At 41.8% G+C, this 16740-nt stretch overlaps 2 protein-coding genes across 2 annotated transcripts in view; both read left to right on the top strand.

The window, feature by feature from the left end:
- LOC116730794 (GTPase IMAP family member 4-like) overlaps positions 1-16740 on the top strand; it is a 100351-nt gene that overhangs the window by 40027 nt on the left and 43584 nt on the right. The window lies entirely within an intron of this gene.
- Positions 13133-14418, top strand: LOC116731562 (GTPase IMAP family member 4-like). Its single transcript, XM_032581385.1, has one exon. It carries the CDS (start codon positions 13207-13209, stop codon positions 14416-14418), a length of 1212 nt encoding a protein of 403 aa, XP_032437276.1. The 5' UTR covers positions 13133-13206.

Below are 16740 nucleotides of genomic sequence, written 5' to 3'. Positions count from 1 at the left end.
GATCATACCTGGTTCCCCGTGATTTGGTATGGCCCAGCAATGTTTTGCCCAGTGTCCAACACATCCACACCGGTAGCATATGTCCTCCTGTGGTCCCCTGATCCGCGCCCCATGACCCCTCCACGGAGCACCGCCCTCGTGACCTGCCAAACGCCTTCCCCGTCCACGAGGAAATGCTCTGTACCTGTTTTGAGGATATGAAACAGAAAAAACAGGAGGAGGAACCAGTCCTCCCCCAGTCTGATTAGTGTTTTGCCAGGAAGTTGCATTCTGTGTGCGGGTTGCAGCACCTGCAGCCACAACCATGTTCTTTTTTTTTATTCAATTTTTGTTTTGCTTCCTGCAATTGGAGTTTCAACAACTGAGTCTCTAAATCCTTAGTGTCAGATTGCTTTTTCTTTAACTCATCTTGTGCCTTTAATAAGTGATGGAGCAGATGCCTCTCCCATCTAACGTACTCGCACCCTGTTAAATCTGGATTATTTCTTATAGATTGTACAACCTGATCAGGAACACCTTTCAAGATCGCCTCTCTAAACATTTCAGTTAAGTTTGAGTGTGGGCCTTTTGGATTAATTGTAGTTTGTCCGAGCCAGGTTTCTGCAGCTTTATTTATGTATTCTTTAGGATCCATGCTGCAATCCCATTCAAACCTGGTGATGGGAGTGATTGTGGCCAGTGGAAACTGCCTTTTTATTTCCCGTGCCAAAGGTGTGATGAATTGATGTGCTGGAGTAGAATTACTTACATTTTGGGTCCCTGCTGCGTGTTCTATGTCTCTCATAACCATGCCAGACATAGCTCTGCTCATTATTGCTCTGAAATCTCCCATTGCTAAAGTCATTCCAGAGGTCAGCAGGTCTAACTATTTTAATTTTAACGTTTTTGGCTGAATTAGATTTTAACACTTTAAGATGGCGGCGCGTGTAGACGCTGCGGCTCGGAGCTCCCGTGTTTTCGTTTTTTTTAGCCTGTTTTTATTGATGTCTTCGCTCAACACACTACTGGAAGCCGTTACAACTTACAGCAGATTAGAACTGTGGGACATAGGAACACAGTTTGGACTTCACACACCCACCAAGCTGGACTTTATTCCTCCAGAGCTGCTACGAACACCTGGGACTATGATCATTCCCCCCCTGCTGCAAAGGCGACGGAGGAGGCAGCGCAAACAAAAGAGGGGTAAGAGAGCCGGCGTGCGTGCTAGGCTACAAGCTAGCCCTCATAAACCGGCCCTCCCCAGCCTCTTCCTCGCCAATGCCAGGTCCCTCGTCAACAAAATCGACGAGATGCGACTCCGGATTACTTCTCGCCGGATGGACAGCTGTGTGACTGTTGTCACAGAGACCTGGCTGGATGACAACATCCCGGACGCAGCGGTGGAGATAATGGGGCGCGCTCTGTTCCGGGCGGATCGGACTGCAGCTTCGGGTAAGGGCAGAGGCGGAGGTTTGGCATTGTATGTACACAATGCCTGGTGTACAGCCACACACTCTGTCGGAACATTCTGCTCTCCTGACTTGGAATATCTGGCGGTGAAATGCAGACCCTTCAAGTTGGTGAGAGAACTCTCGTCCATTGTGATCGTGGCCGTCTACATACCACCGAGGGCTAATGCTAAGCTAGCATTAGAGGAGCTGTACTGCCTGATCAGCGTGCAGATGAACTCCAACCCGGAGGCGGCCGTGATTGTGGCGGGGGACTTCAATCACGTGGAACTGAAGGCTGTGTTTCCCAAATTCCACAAATCCATAAACTTTCCCACCAGAGACAATAACATTTTGGACCAGGTCTACTGCAATATCCCCGGAGCCTACAAGGCTGTAGCAGCTCCACATCTGGGCATGTCTGACCACATCTCAGTGGAGCTGATTCCTGTCTACAAGCCTCTGGCCTGCAGAACTAAGCCGACCACCAGAATAGTTCAGGTCTGGACTGAGGAGGCCTCCTCTGCACTTCAGGACTGCTTTGAGCATACAGACTGGAGTGTGTTCAGGGACGGCGCAGACTTGGAGGAATACTCATCGTCCGTTCTGTCCTATGTTCAGTTCTGCACCGACGCTGTCCTCCCTGTTAAGACCATAAAAGTGTTTCCAAACCAGAAACCATGGCTGGACAGCACAGTACGGGCCCTGCTGAAAGCCCGGGATGCTGCCTACAGGTCTGGAGACAGGTTGGCTTATAGCAGGGCCCGGTCGGAACTGAAAAAAGGTATTAAGCAGGCCAAGCTCCAGTACAAACAGCAGATTGAGGAACATTTCATCAACAACAACCCCCGAAGCATGTGGAGAGGCATTAGAACCATGACGGACTACAAACACAGCACTCAGCTGACCAGCCGCGACCCCACCCTGCCTGACACCTTAAACAGTTTCTTTGCCCGCTTTGACACGGCGGGCAGCAGAGAAGCCGTACATCTACCCCAACTGGAAGAGCAGCACCAGCCCCTCGTCCTACAGAAGCATCAGGTGACGTCCACCCTGAGGAGGATCAACACCCACAAAGCTCCAGGACCGGACAAGGTGTCAGGCCAGACGCTGAAAACCTGCGCCGACCAGCTGGCAGGAGTGTTTCTGGACATTTTCAATCTGTCCCTGCAGCTCGCCATGGTTCCTGAGTGCCTCAAGTCTTCCACCATCATCCCTGTACCGAAGAAGAGGTCCATCACCAGCCTGAACGATTACCGGCCCGTCGCTCTGACCCCGGTGATCATGAAGTGCTTTGAGAGGATTCTTCTGAGGTACATCAGAGACTTCATCCCCGCAAACCTGGACAGCCTTCAGTTCGCCTACAGAGCGAACCGGTCAACAGAGGATGCTGTCTCCATCACTCTGCACACAGCCCTGACCCATCTGCAGCATCCCAACACCTACGTCAGGATGCTATTTGTAGACTTCAGCTCAGCATTTAACACCGTCATCCCAGACAAGCTGGTGCTGAAGCTACTCGAGGTGGGGCTGCCCGCTTCACTGTGCCACTGGATCAGAGACTTCCTCACCAACAGGCCTCAGGTGGTGAGAATAAGTGGCTCAACATCGTCCCCACTGGTCCTCAACACAGGCACCCCGCAGGGCTGTGTGCTCAGCCCAGCTCTCTTCACCCTGTTTACACACGACTGCGTGGCCATCCACCCCACCAACACAGTCGTGAAGTACGCGGACGACACAACAGTAGTGGGTCTCATTTCAGACAACAACGAGACCCACTACAGAGAGGAGATTCTGCAGCTCACTCAGTGGTGTTCAGCCAACAACTTGGTGCTGAACACAGGGAAGACCAAGGAGGTCATTGTGGATTACAGAAGGTCCAGGAGGACGACTCACACTCCCCTTCTCATAGATGGAGAAGTGGTGGAACGTGTGGACAACATCAAGTTCCTGGGCCTCCACATCACGTCTGACCTCTCCTGGAACACAAACACCTCCCACCTGGTGAAGAAAGCACAACAAAGGCTCTTCTTCCTCAGGAAACTGAGACGGGCTGGACTTTCCTCACGGCTGCTCGTGAACTTTTACAGGGCGATGATCGAGAGCATCCTCTGCCTCAACATGACTGTGTGGTATGGTAGCTGCACAGCACTGGAGAGGAAACAACTGACACGGGTGGTGAGAACAGCACAAGGCATTGTGGGATGCCCCCTCCCAGACCTGGACTCCATTTACACAGACCGGGTCAAGAAGAGAGCTGGATCCATAGCCATGGATCCCAGCCACCCAGGCCACAGACTGTTTGTGCCGCTGCCATCAGGCAAGCGGTACAGGAATATACGGACTACAACAAATAGACTGAGAAACAGTTTCTTCCCCACAGCCGTCAGAGCCATTACTCCCTGCCGCCCCCCCCTCCCACACATATCATAACCTCGCAGTCACACATACATATCCCCCACCCCCACACAGCCACACTGTTCTGCACTTTTCACTGTCACATTATCTGTACTTTGCCATAATTGGACCTGCTGCTACTTCTTTGGTGTGGTTGAGTGCCTTTAGTTAATTTAGTTGTATATATTGTTATTATTATTGTGTGTTTGCTTATTTATACTGTATATATTTGACCTTTTGCACGGGAGCTGCAATGGAAATTTCGTTGAATTCTGTTCAATGACAATAAATGCTATCTATCTATCTATCTATCTATCTCTCTCCATCTGTTCTGCTCTGTCACACAGGTTCTGCAACCTCTGAGCAGATCTGACAAAGGTGTCATTTAACTGAGACCAAGCAATGGGATTTGGTGTGGATGGGGTCTGATCTAATATAGTCCAGTTTGGGGTTTCATTCCCAGTGTGGACTTCCGGAGTGTTTTGTGGGGTAGCTGTCTCCCCCTCGACTGCTAAAGTTCCCTGTGTAATGTTAATTATGGGATAAATGCCCTGGGAAGGCCGAGTTTCGTCTCCACTATATGGTGGAGGAAGTGAATTGTCTGTATTTATGATTGTGTGTTCAGAGCTGGTGGCAACTTTTTGTTTTTTGTGTTCACATGCATGTGAAAGTCCCTGCCAGGAAACCAAAAGTTTTTCACTCTGCCTGAGTTCTCTCTCTGCATTCTGCTTGTTTATTTTACAGCTTCTTTTAGTGAACACTCCTGCTTCTCCTTCTTTTTGCATAGTGTCTATCAAATGTTTTTTAGAATTGTTGATTCCCTGCAACAAATGTTTCCCCAGGGGCTGTCTGCTTAGCAAATCGCCTCCATCCATTTCAACCAGACTTTTTAATTTATTTTGTATTTTTTGTCCATCCCAGTCCGTTTGGAATTCGTCATGTTCCCCCAGATAAGTTATTACTCCATCTATTTGCTCCCCGAGCGTCATCCAGGGCCCTGCGCCCCACATCTAGTCGTATTTCTCCCTGTCGACCTCCTCCGCCATGTTCAAACCCAGAGATCACCTCTCCTCTTCTCTGCCTTTTTTTTACTGCCTCGCACGGCGGCGAGCCCCTGTCTCCTTTTTTTTTTTTCCTCTTTTTTTTTGCTCGCACGGCGGCGAGAAAACCAACACAGCAGATAAAGTTAAAAACTTTTCCCCAAATTACAGTTCCCAGACCCCAACCATGGTTTAAAAGCACATTTACAACAAACAGAAAAGCGAAGCATGGACAAAACGTCTGCTCGGCGGCAGAGTCGGACACACACAGCTGACAGAGACACAACTGACATAAAAGAGACAACTTTACACAAAACACAGAAATGGATCCACGCTCTACAGAGCTCCTATTTTTGTCCTCGATGGCAAAACCTTTTACTTCTACTTTGTACTTATCCTTTGTACTTATACTTCATCTGAGGAGCAGATCGCGATCAACCTTAACCCAATATCTACGTTGTCCTATGGTGGTCAGCTCTCACCGCTTTTAGCGTTTCTCGAGCTGACCCAGATTGGCCAGCGCGTTCTTTTTCGAGGGCAGCACTCCTCGGGGCCAAAACCGACAAAACCCAGCCTTAACCTTCGCCGCGTCTGACGCAAGGGGAAGACGGCCAGTTCTCACTGCATGCCAATCGACCCAAACTCTTTCTTTTTTTTTTATATTTGTGGCAACCTGGGGGTGGATTTTCTTTATTAGGAAACCCAAATGTAAGATGTTAAAGTTTAAGATAAGGGAAACCGACAACGCCACCTGGAATAACTCCAGGAAAATAGAATAATAATAAGGACACAGGTACGTTCTACAGGAAATGAGACAAGATTCAGACAATTCTACAAAAAATTTATTAAACTTTAATAGGTTGTTTAATTTAACAATAACCTGAAATTGAATAGTTAAAACAGTGAATGCATTTTTAATAAAGTTGATTATAAAATGTTTAAATGTCAAAGGAAACTGAGGCTTACCAGTGGGGGGAGAGTAGTAAGGAAAGGGGGCAACATCCAGTGAAGAAAAGGGATCACCCTGGACACTACAAAGACACGGCAAACACACACACAAAAAAGGGGTGTTCCACAAAACACACGAGACAAGACACCGCCACCAGGGGTCACCACCGCCACCACAGAAGCCTCAGTCCCTAAAAGAAAGACAAAAAAATGAAACAATACGAATAAAACAGTGATACAATAGCACTACAATATTGCTTTTTATCCTGTTCGTAGTGCCATCGATGCTCCCGGCAGCGGGGAAAGTTCATACAAATCTTTTAAAACAATTCATCGTAGGCAAAACAGCAGCGAGTGTACATCCAAATTTAATAGTCAGGGACTCGGCAGGAGGCTAAAAAATAAAGTAGATTATTAATACAACTGCTGATAAAAACTATAACTTACGGTAGCTGCTTACCTGTAAATTACCACACGGCCAGATTAACAGATCCACAAATTCACCTATGGAGCGCAGCTGTAACAGAATACTACATAAAGGCTTCGTTTACATGAGACGGATGTTACCTAGCCACGCTAGCGCTTACCTTCCCGGCAGCAAACAACCGAACAAATTGGTCCAGGAGTTGGAGGCACAGCAAGGGAGGCTAAACAGATCAAACCAGCTTGCATTAATGGCTATGATAAAAGCTGACAAACAAAGAAACAGCCACGCTTACCCAGCACAGCTCAGCAAACAAACTAAGCAGAATGAGTTGACGTCATGACGCAAGTAGTCTTGTGGCAGGTAGAGACCTGCTTATATGCAGCAGCTGAAATTGATCTTAAAGTGGCAGCGTACCATTTATGCTGCTACATATTGCTCCTATGAATAATAAAAGACTTAGACCAACCAACAGAAAACAGTACGACACGACTGACAAATCAGATAACTCAATATGAACACCGGCTGATATATGGAATTTAGACAGCCCAAAGAAACAGTACAAGGGTGTATATTTAAGGAAAAAGCTTCCTCACCTGTTTATTTGGGCCCAACACCCATGTACTGTCCCGGCAGGCTGTTGCCTGTCCCGTCCAATCTCTGCTCGTATCTTAACACAAAACCATCCTCTGCTACCATTTGTTGTAATTTAAACTCGACGGACCCAAAACGTGTGAGCACATGAACAGGAAATCAGCCAACACAGAACAATCAGAGTTTACTTTTTTTATTCTTTTTAGCGCTAGAAAAGAGAGACACTTACCCTTACAGGCTTATGTGGATGTCAAGTGTAAAGGCCCGAATCTATACAGCATCTGCTCAAACACGGAAGACACCTTGCTTATATCCTAAAGTCCGCCTCCTGGTCTGCTGGTGTGTTACGTCACTGCCTAGTGGTCAGACGATGAGCTAAAGTTAAGTTTCGTTTCTACAGAAAGTGTCCACAAAAATTTATCAGGATATTGGATTTTACTCGTATCCCCCAGTCCTACTTCAAACCCCACATCATCACATATCCCACCTTTCATGCTTCCCAGATCAAGCCTGTCCAGACCAGTACATTGTGCTCTCCTGCCAAGCCCCCTCCACCCACCTGAGATATTGATGAGCTTTTTCTGATCCCTGGATTATGGACTCCCTTTGACAAGGTCGGGGATGGTAGTACCATCCTTGATGATTGAGAGGACTAGAGTCCGGAGGAGCGGTCTTCGGTGCCGCTACGGAAGACCGCGGCACCAAATGTGGTCTAAATAGGGTCTTTTATTTTAGACCCTAACCTCATCTTTGATTACCGCTCCTCAACTTCCGGTCCACCAGGTGGCAGCCATTAAGGGGGCAGGGGGTACTGATGGGTATCGGGGGGTTTGGATACTGTGGAGTTTCTTTGCTGTAGTTTTTTTTAGTTATCCATCAGAAGTAACCAGGAGGCTGCTGCTTGTCAGAGGGCAGATCCCTGGAACTGATCACACAATCCTGCAAGTCATCAGCCTGAGGAAAATAGGAGCAGTAGCCAGTTCTTCTGTGCATAAGTGTTTACTTTCCATGGTACAAAGTGCCCCTTTGAGTCTTTGCTCTCTAAATCCTCTGAGTTCCTGGATTCAGTTACTTAACCTTTGTGATTTCCTCGCAGGTACTCCTGCAGTACTCTGGATGTTCCCTTTTCTGCTGCCTGAGTTTCTTCTCATAACTTCAAAATCTCCTGTAAAGATTTTCTGGTTTTAGTTCCATGACTGATGACTTACCGCTCCGTTTCCTCCAAGTCTGTGCTGCTTACCTGTCTGCCTTCCAATGCAATCACCATCCTGTGGCCTCCACCATTGCTTCTTGGTTTCTGGACTACACCTCCCTGGAACTGTGACCCCACAAGAACCCAAGCTACAGCGACTAATCAGTCTTCTGCCAATCCTTGGCCAATTCACCTCTATCTTACCAGTAAACGCTCCTCTTCAATATATGAGAGTTAAGGGTTCCCTGACCACAGCTTCCATTGAAGGACATTCTGTGTCAAGGAACTCTTCTTTCTTTAAAAGCATTGCTCCACATGTGGATATTCAATCAGCTCATGATGACGTTTGCAGTTAGTTTGACAAGACTGGGAATACTCCATGTAGGTATCCCAGTAGGAGCAGCAAACGGCCACCTGCATGTTTAAAGGAAGAGAATAAATAGAGAATAGAATGAATCTTTCTCTCTGTGCATTTTATTAGAAAAGTGGCTGTTTTATTTAGCAATTGGTCTCTTAATTGATAATAACTTTTCATAAAACTTTCCTTATTTGCTTAATTAATGGATTTGTAAGTCAGCTGAATTGTTCTCCAGCCAAATTATTTGAAGAGTTTGAATGAGATTTGTGCAGAACAGTCTGTGGTTCCAGTAAGTGCACTAATTTCTTGTCAAAGGTGGAGAAAGATATGCTTTTATGATACATTTCTTCCAAGCAGAGAAGCCTGATGCAGCAATTCAAGCTTGTGTTTAATAGCCCACTTACAGGAAAGCTCAGATAAGACTTTGAAAAGCCAACTTTATGTTATACTGGAATAAACTAATAAACTGATACCCCGCACTAAAAGAACATAAAAGGATTAAAGATAAAACACATTATCAACATTTGGGGCTACGATTATAACCCAGTTTGAAAACACTCTGATAAATTGTGGTTTAGTTTTTAACCTTCTCCAAAGCAGCAGCGTCTCTGTGAGACTGAATATTTTAATTTGAGCACAAAATGTTCTGAAACTCTCTGCACTGAACTTAGAGTGCATTCACACCAGCCCTGTTTAGTCCATTTTAATTGAACCCAAGTTTATTTGTCTGTGGAGTCTGGTTTTCTTGGGGAAATATGAATGAAATCAAACTCCAATGTGGATCATAAAAGCGAACTATTATCCACCTAAAAATCTTGGTCTCGGTCCAGCTGAAGTGAACTCTCATGTGGTGTGAATGCAAGCAGACTGGAGACCGTTCCAAAAGAAGGAAGCTAACTACACGACATTCTGGTCAATATACTGTATCACTTGCTGCACTGTGGGTTAACAGACGTGTTGCCGTGGCAACAGGTCTGCAGAGTAAAGCCGACCCAGAAAGTGAGTAAAGCACAATATAAGTGGTTTAAAGTTGTTTCACACTTGTTCATTATATTGTCAAAGACAGAGCAACGACCAGCAGGGCGACATCAATTACAGAGACCTTGTAAGTATTCACACCCTTACTGATTAACGAGTCTAACGTGTGTCCTTGATTGTCAGTAAAATCAGTGCAATTGATTCAAAAACTCTTTGGAAAGGCAGCAGACAGATACAGCATGGTTCTGTTTACTCGTGGAGACGATCTTGGTGATTCCACAATTGAGGATTATTTGTCTGAAAGCCCAGAGCTGCAGGATCTGGTGTCCAGATGTAACGGCCAGTATCATGTCTTCAACAACAAGCTGGAAGATAAGAAACTTCAGGTCACTGAGCTGCTGAAGAAGATCAGAACCATTGTTGACAGGAATGGAGGAAGTCACTACACCAATGAGATGTTCAAAGAGGCTGAGAGGAAAATCGAAGAGGAGAAACAATGAATCCTGAAGGACAAAGAAGAGAAAATACGTAACGAGAAAGAAGAACTGGAGAGAAAAAGAAAAGAAAAGTATAATGAAGAGATTGAGAAAATGTATGAACAATTCCAGGCTGAGAGAAAGAGAGGTTGGACAGACAGCAGGAAGGAGAGGAATGAAGGAAGGAGATAGAGAAGGAAAGGAGGATGATGGTGGAGGAGAGGAGGCATAATTATCAAGTCTAAACTGTGTCCTTGATTGTCAGCCAAGCAAAGTACATAAAACAGTAGACAGAGCCAATCAAAACTGCAGTTTCAGTTTGTCTTCAGGGCTGTTTAAGACTTGTAAACTTGTATTCATTACTTCACAGCAGCTGCAGTGTCCACACCGCTCTCTAACTGATCATGGCTACCTCCAAACGGATCCCAAGAATGACCTCCATCTTTGGTAAGTCAGGATAACTAAATATTGAGTCTATTCTGATGTAGAAAATATTTAACAAAAATATACAGACCCATATTACTGAAAAGCCCATTTCTTTTAGGAACTTTGTGACTGGGTGAAACATGTATACAAATACACACATCATTGCACACAAGATGTCTTAAAACATTTATTTCTGTAAATTATAATGATTTTCCACGTACAGCTAAAGAAAACATGACATTTAATATCAATGAGAAAACATTTTCAACACACAAAAATGTGGACTTAATGAAAATGCTTGAATGTTGTTTTAAAACTGTATTTTTAAATTGACTAACAGGCCTTACCTTATTTCATATTCTAATGTATTAAACTTAACTATATAAATGTGGAGCTTTTCACTTTCTGCCTTGTTTTCTGTAATTACGTCATCTTTTTATACAATGCTAGATTTTAATTTGTTATAGTGTGATATTAGTCACTGTTGATATTTTGACATTACCTGATATTTCTCTCTTTTTCAATTAAAACCAAATACATTAAATGTATTTTTCTCACCTTTACGTCATCTCAATGTATTAATTTCTAATCAGACAGAATACAGCTGATGAAAAGAAAAGGTAAATTAACTTAATCTGAATAATTGCAATAAGGTTGCCACTGTCATGACGTATGTTGGTGTTGGACCCAAAGGCAGCAGTCTGAGAAGTTGAACAGATTTTAACGATGTAATAAAGAATGAAAAAACAAAAACGTCTAACAAAAAGCCAAGAGGAACACAGGGAGCCGCAACAGAACAAAAATAACAAGAACCAGGAACAACAGAGAATCAACAGGACGTGGTGTGATTTAACAGGAGGAACCAGCAAGAACTGTGAGCAGGAGAAAGGCTTAAAAACTGTGAGGGTGAATTCTGGAACAAAAGACCTGAGCTTATAGACTATCAGGCTGCAGGTGTGAAGGGAAGCAGAGGGAGAGAGTACACAACAACACAACAACAGGGGAGCCAGGAAGATGAATCAAAGAGTAACTAGACAAAGGGAATAAACAAACTAGGATCTCTGAGAAAGGACTGAATGAAAGTAAAATAGAAACAAGACTGAACTAAGGAACACACTAATAATGGAAGTAGACTGAAATCATCAAAACAACTCAAAATGCTCTTGGCAGCTTCTCTCTAACTTGCCATAAATTAGATTAAATAGTATTAATGGAAAGTTTAGTGTCAGGGATTGTTGGTGTATTATTAGGTCAGCGGTACTCAAATATAAATCTTTAAGGTCCACAAATACACTTTTCAATAGTCAAAGGTGCATTTATTATAAACCATGAACCCGAAAGCCAGAAAGTCTAATATTAAAAATTTTCTTTTCACACAAAACAATAAAGATGAGGAAATAAAATGTCATTTTAAATTATATAAAAATGGACATACTTAAACGAGAAACTCCTGCCGAAACATGAAAATAAATGTGAGGAGGGAGTTTGGAAAACATTTTTAAAATTAATATAAAAGGCAGGAGAGGGTAGAGCAACTGTTTGAAATGACTCAAACTCAAAGCTCAGGAATTTAAAAATGAAAGGCTAGTTATGCTTACCTAAGACCCATGCTATTCTGAGTGAGCGCTCCTTTGCTTTTAGTTGTTTTGGAAAGGCTTTTTCAAAATACCACAGGAAAAGAAAGGATTTCTCAAATATGTGTGAATGAAGGTAACACTCCAAGTGTGTTTCTAATGAGGGAATAACTTTATAACATGAGATAAAGCTGTAAAAAAATAAACTTTACATAATACTGCCCGAGGGTGTAGAAACCAGTTTGTCATTGCAAGCAATGCAGAGGACAAGTTCCAGTCACATAGGAGAAAAAAGGAGGATTCTACAAGACGTCTATTACATTAATGTTACTGTGTTTCTATACAGAAATATATTTTTCATTTGCATATTTAACTTTGATTTAACCAGGTGGTCACCATTGAGATTTGAGACTTTTAAAGGAGACTTGGCAATGATAGGCAGCAATATAACAAAACAGTTAAACATTACATGCAAATAACATACACAAAAACAACCTAAAAACAGTTTTACATTTTTAAAATAACATTCAAGTGGTTATTAAGCATAGAAATATATACATTCCACTCAACTGGTATGTAATGTTTTTATTTGTTGCTATTGTTTTATACAAATTATATTGTGATATATATCATTGCTGCCACCCATCACAATATACATGGTGATATGAATGTTGTGCTATATTGCATATCACAAAACTGTTAGATCAGATAAAAATTGTTTTAAAGTTATTAGAAACTGTCTAACACTTCAATGTGCTAATATGTTTTTAACTCATTGATCCTCTCATCTGTAATATGCAGCTACTGTCTGGTCACAGACTAGCCAAACTGTACTCAAACCATTAGAAAGTCTCTATAATCGGGCCTTAAAGGTTTAATATCAAAAATATAATCAGATTCCATCACTGTCACATTCTGTCTAAATTTGGCATGCTGGATTTTTCTAACCTTTTAAGTCATAAACTTTTAAAATTGATTTTTAAATGTTTAAACAGACTTGCACCTAAACCATTAAGTGATTGTATACAGAAATTGCAGGGAAACAGCAAATCTACCAGAGTGGCAGTAAATGACAATTGTAATGTTCCAATAACTTTAAATCATAACTTCCTGCTTTGACAATATATAGCATTCATATTTCTATACAACTACCAGATTTTATACAACTGGGTAATTGGGTAGAGATTGAAGATTTAGTTTTTATTATTACAAACATAAAAAGAAAATTCAAGCCAATGTAAAATATACCTCTTCCATTTCTGATTTCACCTGTATCTTATCCATGTCATTGATTCCCTCAATGCTTCCCAAGGTCTCAGATGGATCATTTCTTTTCTTCCAGACACACAGAGGCTGAAGCTCTGAGCACAACATGATGATTCTAATTCAGATTCAAACTTTTTTCTTCACAGGAACAAACATTACAAACAACGAGGAGCTGAGGATTGTGCTGGTGGGGAAGACTGGGACTGGGAAGAGTGCTACTGGAAACACCATTCTGGGTCGACAGTGCTTTGAATCCAAATGCAACGCCAAATCCCTGACTGTGAACTGCTCCAAAGGCTCCAGTAATATTGATGGACAGCAGGTTGCTGTCATTGATACTCCAGGTCTGTTTGACACCAGATTTGAAAAAGATAAAACCACCAAAGATCTGAGTCAGTGCGTCCGCTACGCTTCTCCTGGACCCCACATCTTCCTGGTGGTTGTTAAAATCGGCAGAATCACAGAAGAAGAAAAACAATCAGTGCAATTGATTCAAGAACTCTTTGGACAGGCAGCAGACAGATACAGCATGGTTCTGTTTACCCGTGGAGACGATCTTGATGATACCACCATTGAAGATTATTTGTCTGGAAGCCCAGAGCTGCAGAATTTGGTGTCCAGATGTAACGGTCAGTATCATGTCTTCAACAACAAGCTGAAAGATAAGAAACCTCAGGTCACTGAGCTGCTGAAGAAGATCAGAACCATTGTTGACAGGAATGGAGGAAGTCACTACACCAATGAGATGTTCCAAGAGGCTGAGAGGGAAATCGAAGAGGAGAAACAACGAATCCTGAAGGAGAAAGAAGAGGAAATACGTAAAGAGAAAGAAGAACTGGAGAGAAAAATAGACGAAAAGTATCAGAAAATGATTCAGAAAATGCATGAACAATTCCAGGCTGCGACAGAGAGAGAGAGGTTGGACAGACAGCAGGAAAGAGAGGATTGGAGAAAGGAGATGGAGAAGGAAAGGAGGATGATGGTGGAGGAGAGGAGGCATGAATGGGACATGAGAAGGGCAGAGAACATGGAGTTAGAAATGCTGAGAAGACAACAAGAGGAGCAGAAGAACAGAGAAATTCAAGAAGCAAAATTCCAGCTGCACTACAACCAAATGAAGGAGCGGAAGAACAGAGAAATTCAAGAAGCAGAATTCCAGCTGCACTACAACCAAATGAAGGAGCGGAAGAAAAGAGAAATTCAAGAAGCAAAATTCCAGCTGCAGCAAAAGCATCAATCTGAGGCCAGAAAAGAAGCTGAACATAGGGGTCCTTGGGCAAAATTTAAAAACCTCTTTCCTAAGGTTTTTAAAAGGTAGTAAAAATTAAATGGTGATCTCTAATGCAATGATCATGATATTTGTAAGAACATCAGGATCATTGCAGAAATATAAAAAGAGCTAATCCCAAACTGAACATTTCTCAAAGTATAAAAGATGAGCAAAAAATGACAAACCAGATTTTGTTTCTTTTTATTGTGTTAATAAATTAAGTCAATAAGACACTAAATTTACACCACATGTTGACATTAAAACTCAGCCAGAACATGGATGATCTCTGCATGAGAACCTCAACTCAAGTTTCCCTGAGGTTCAACCCAGGGCGTAAATCCCATCTCATTATTGGGGGGGACCATAAACAGGAAAATTTCTTAAAAGCAATTTTGGAGGGGGTCAGCAAAGTTACAGTGAAATGTAACATAAGATGTGGTTTAAAAAGTTTTTAAACCACATTCAAGCTGCAGGAACAAAAATGACTAGTAATGCACATCAAACGTGTTTTTCTCAGTAAACAAAATGTTGAGAAATAAAAAAACATCATTGCACAAATATTGATTGAAATGGTTAGTATTGGACTTAATAATCAGATACAAAAAATGTTTTGGAGGAATTTTTTGGTTTCTGACACTATTGCATAATTAAACACTCCCCGGGTCAAATTGACCCACGAACATTTTTGCTGTACCGTCGAAATGAACATAACAGGAAGGTTAAGTCTATGAAAGCAGTGTAACAGTTTTGTTAATGAAGCAGCTCATCATGATTCAGTCAAAGTAATGAAACAACGAACAGCAGTCTGATTTTTATTGTTAATATGTTCCACTCTATTGAGCAGTGAAAGAAAACAAAATGTGTTACATGTCTTTTGCTTTAAGTATTTACTTACTGCAGGATTTTTATTTGTGATGTAGAGCTACAGCTAACAGCTAGCTCCTCACTTCAGCAGCCCTGACCATCATGTGCCCCTTCCATTGCTGCTGTTGCTCCTCCCACACTTTGGACTGAACCATTGTTCTAATAATGTAATAATGGTAGGGGGCACCTAAAAATTCATTCTTATTTTTTTCTGAGATAAATGGTAGATTTATTTCGTCTTGTGTTTTTTGTGTCTTTTCATATTGATATTATTTAAATACAAACGTTTCTTCGATGATTTTTTGGGGGGGCAATTCTAGACTTTTCCAAGATTGGGGGGGTCCGGATCCCCCACAACCCCCCTGAGATTTACGCCTATGGGTAAAACAGCGCTTACATCCATTGCACAAAGAGACTATAATTCCCTCTGCACACCTTGCAGTTGGCTTCCCAACTGGGAAGAAACACCCACACCTCCATCATAGGATTTCACTCCTGCATAGAGTATGAATAATTTCTAGTTTTTCTGTATTTAGTAAATGACTGGTAAATTTGAATGATTTTGGAGACTTTAGGTTGATCTTGATGTGGTGTAAAGGACACTTAAGGCTATTTCACCTGCAGTCATAGTCTCTCAATACACTTCCTGTTTGAAAAAAAATACTTAATGTTCATTCATGTTAAATTTGATTCAAATGTTTGGATAATATTTTTAAGTAATTTTATGTATCAATTTTTAAGCTGTTGGAAGCTATTGGGAAATCTACATTCTTGCTATAAAAATATTAACATAAATGGAAAATGACAGTAAATGTACTAGACTCACATGTTTATGCCAATGATTTTCACTTCAATATTCTTGCACTTTTTACAGTAGTTTAGCAATAATTCTTACTTTGTGATGATTGTTTAAACTAATTTCCAGTGTTTTAATGTTTCTGTTCTATGAAATCACTAATAAAGCTTGATCAAAAGAATAAATACTGCTAAATTGGTTGATTTTAAAATTTTATCTGCTTTACAAGGTTCTGGGGAATGTTGTGGTATTTAATGGATAAAAAATTATTTTAGTTGTGCTATTGTAATTCCACACTTAAACTAGGACCGATATAAAATTCACAGTTTTATACAGGACAAATTTGTTTGTGTCATTAAAGAACTTGTCACTGTTTTGTAAGGATTTCAGCTAAAGTTGATATAGACTGACTAAACACAGAAATACAAAGCTGTAAAACTAAAAACTTATTTTTAGCTTTACTGTCACAGTTTCATATCTCAAGTCAAACAAAAGAGCTCAAAAAGCAACATCATGTCCTGATTTGAAGAAATTTAAGAACAGATGAGAACAAAGTCATTGACATGTGTCGTTCTAGAAACAGTTACGTTTCCTCTCAGTGTTTGGGACTCCAGAAAACAACAATTACAAACATTATCCACAAATGGACAAAACTTGGAGCAGAGAGGAACCTTTACAGTGTCCCCCTAAAATTACTGCATGAGCAAAGT

Source organism: Xiphophorus hellerii, chromosome 13 (genome assembly GCF_003331165.1).
Source record: "Xiphophorus hellerii strain 12219 chromosome 13, Xiphophorus_hellerii-4.1, whole genome shotgun sequence".
Lineage (NCBI taxonomy): Eukaryota > Metazoa > Chordata > Actinopteri > Cyprinodontiformes > Poeciliidae > Xiphophorus > Xiphophorus hellerii.
Note: the sequence above shows the minus strand (reverse complement) of the source record. Positions and strands in the feature narration are given on the sequence as shown.

Excerpts from the sequence above, each read along its gene's own strand:
- LOC116731562 (XM_032581385.1), top strand. The coding sequence starts at position 13,207 with ATGATGATTCTAATTCAGATTCAAACTTTTTTCTTCACAGGAACAAAC.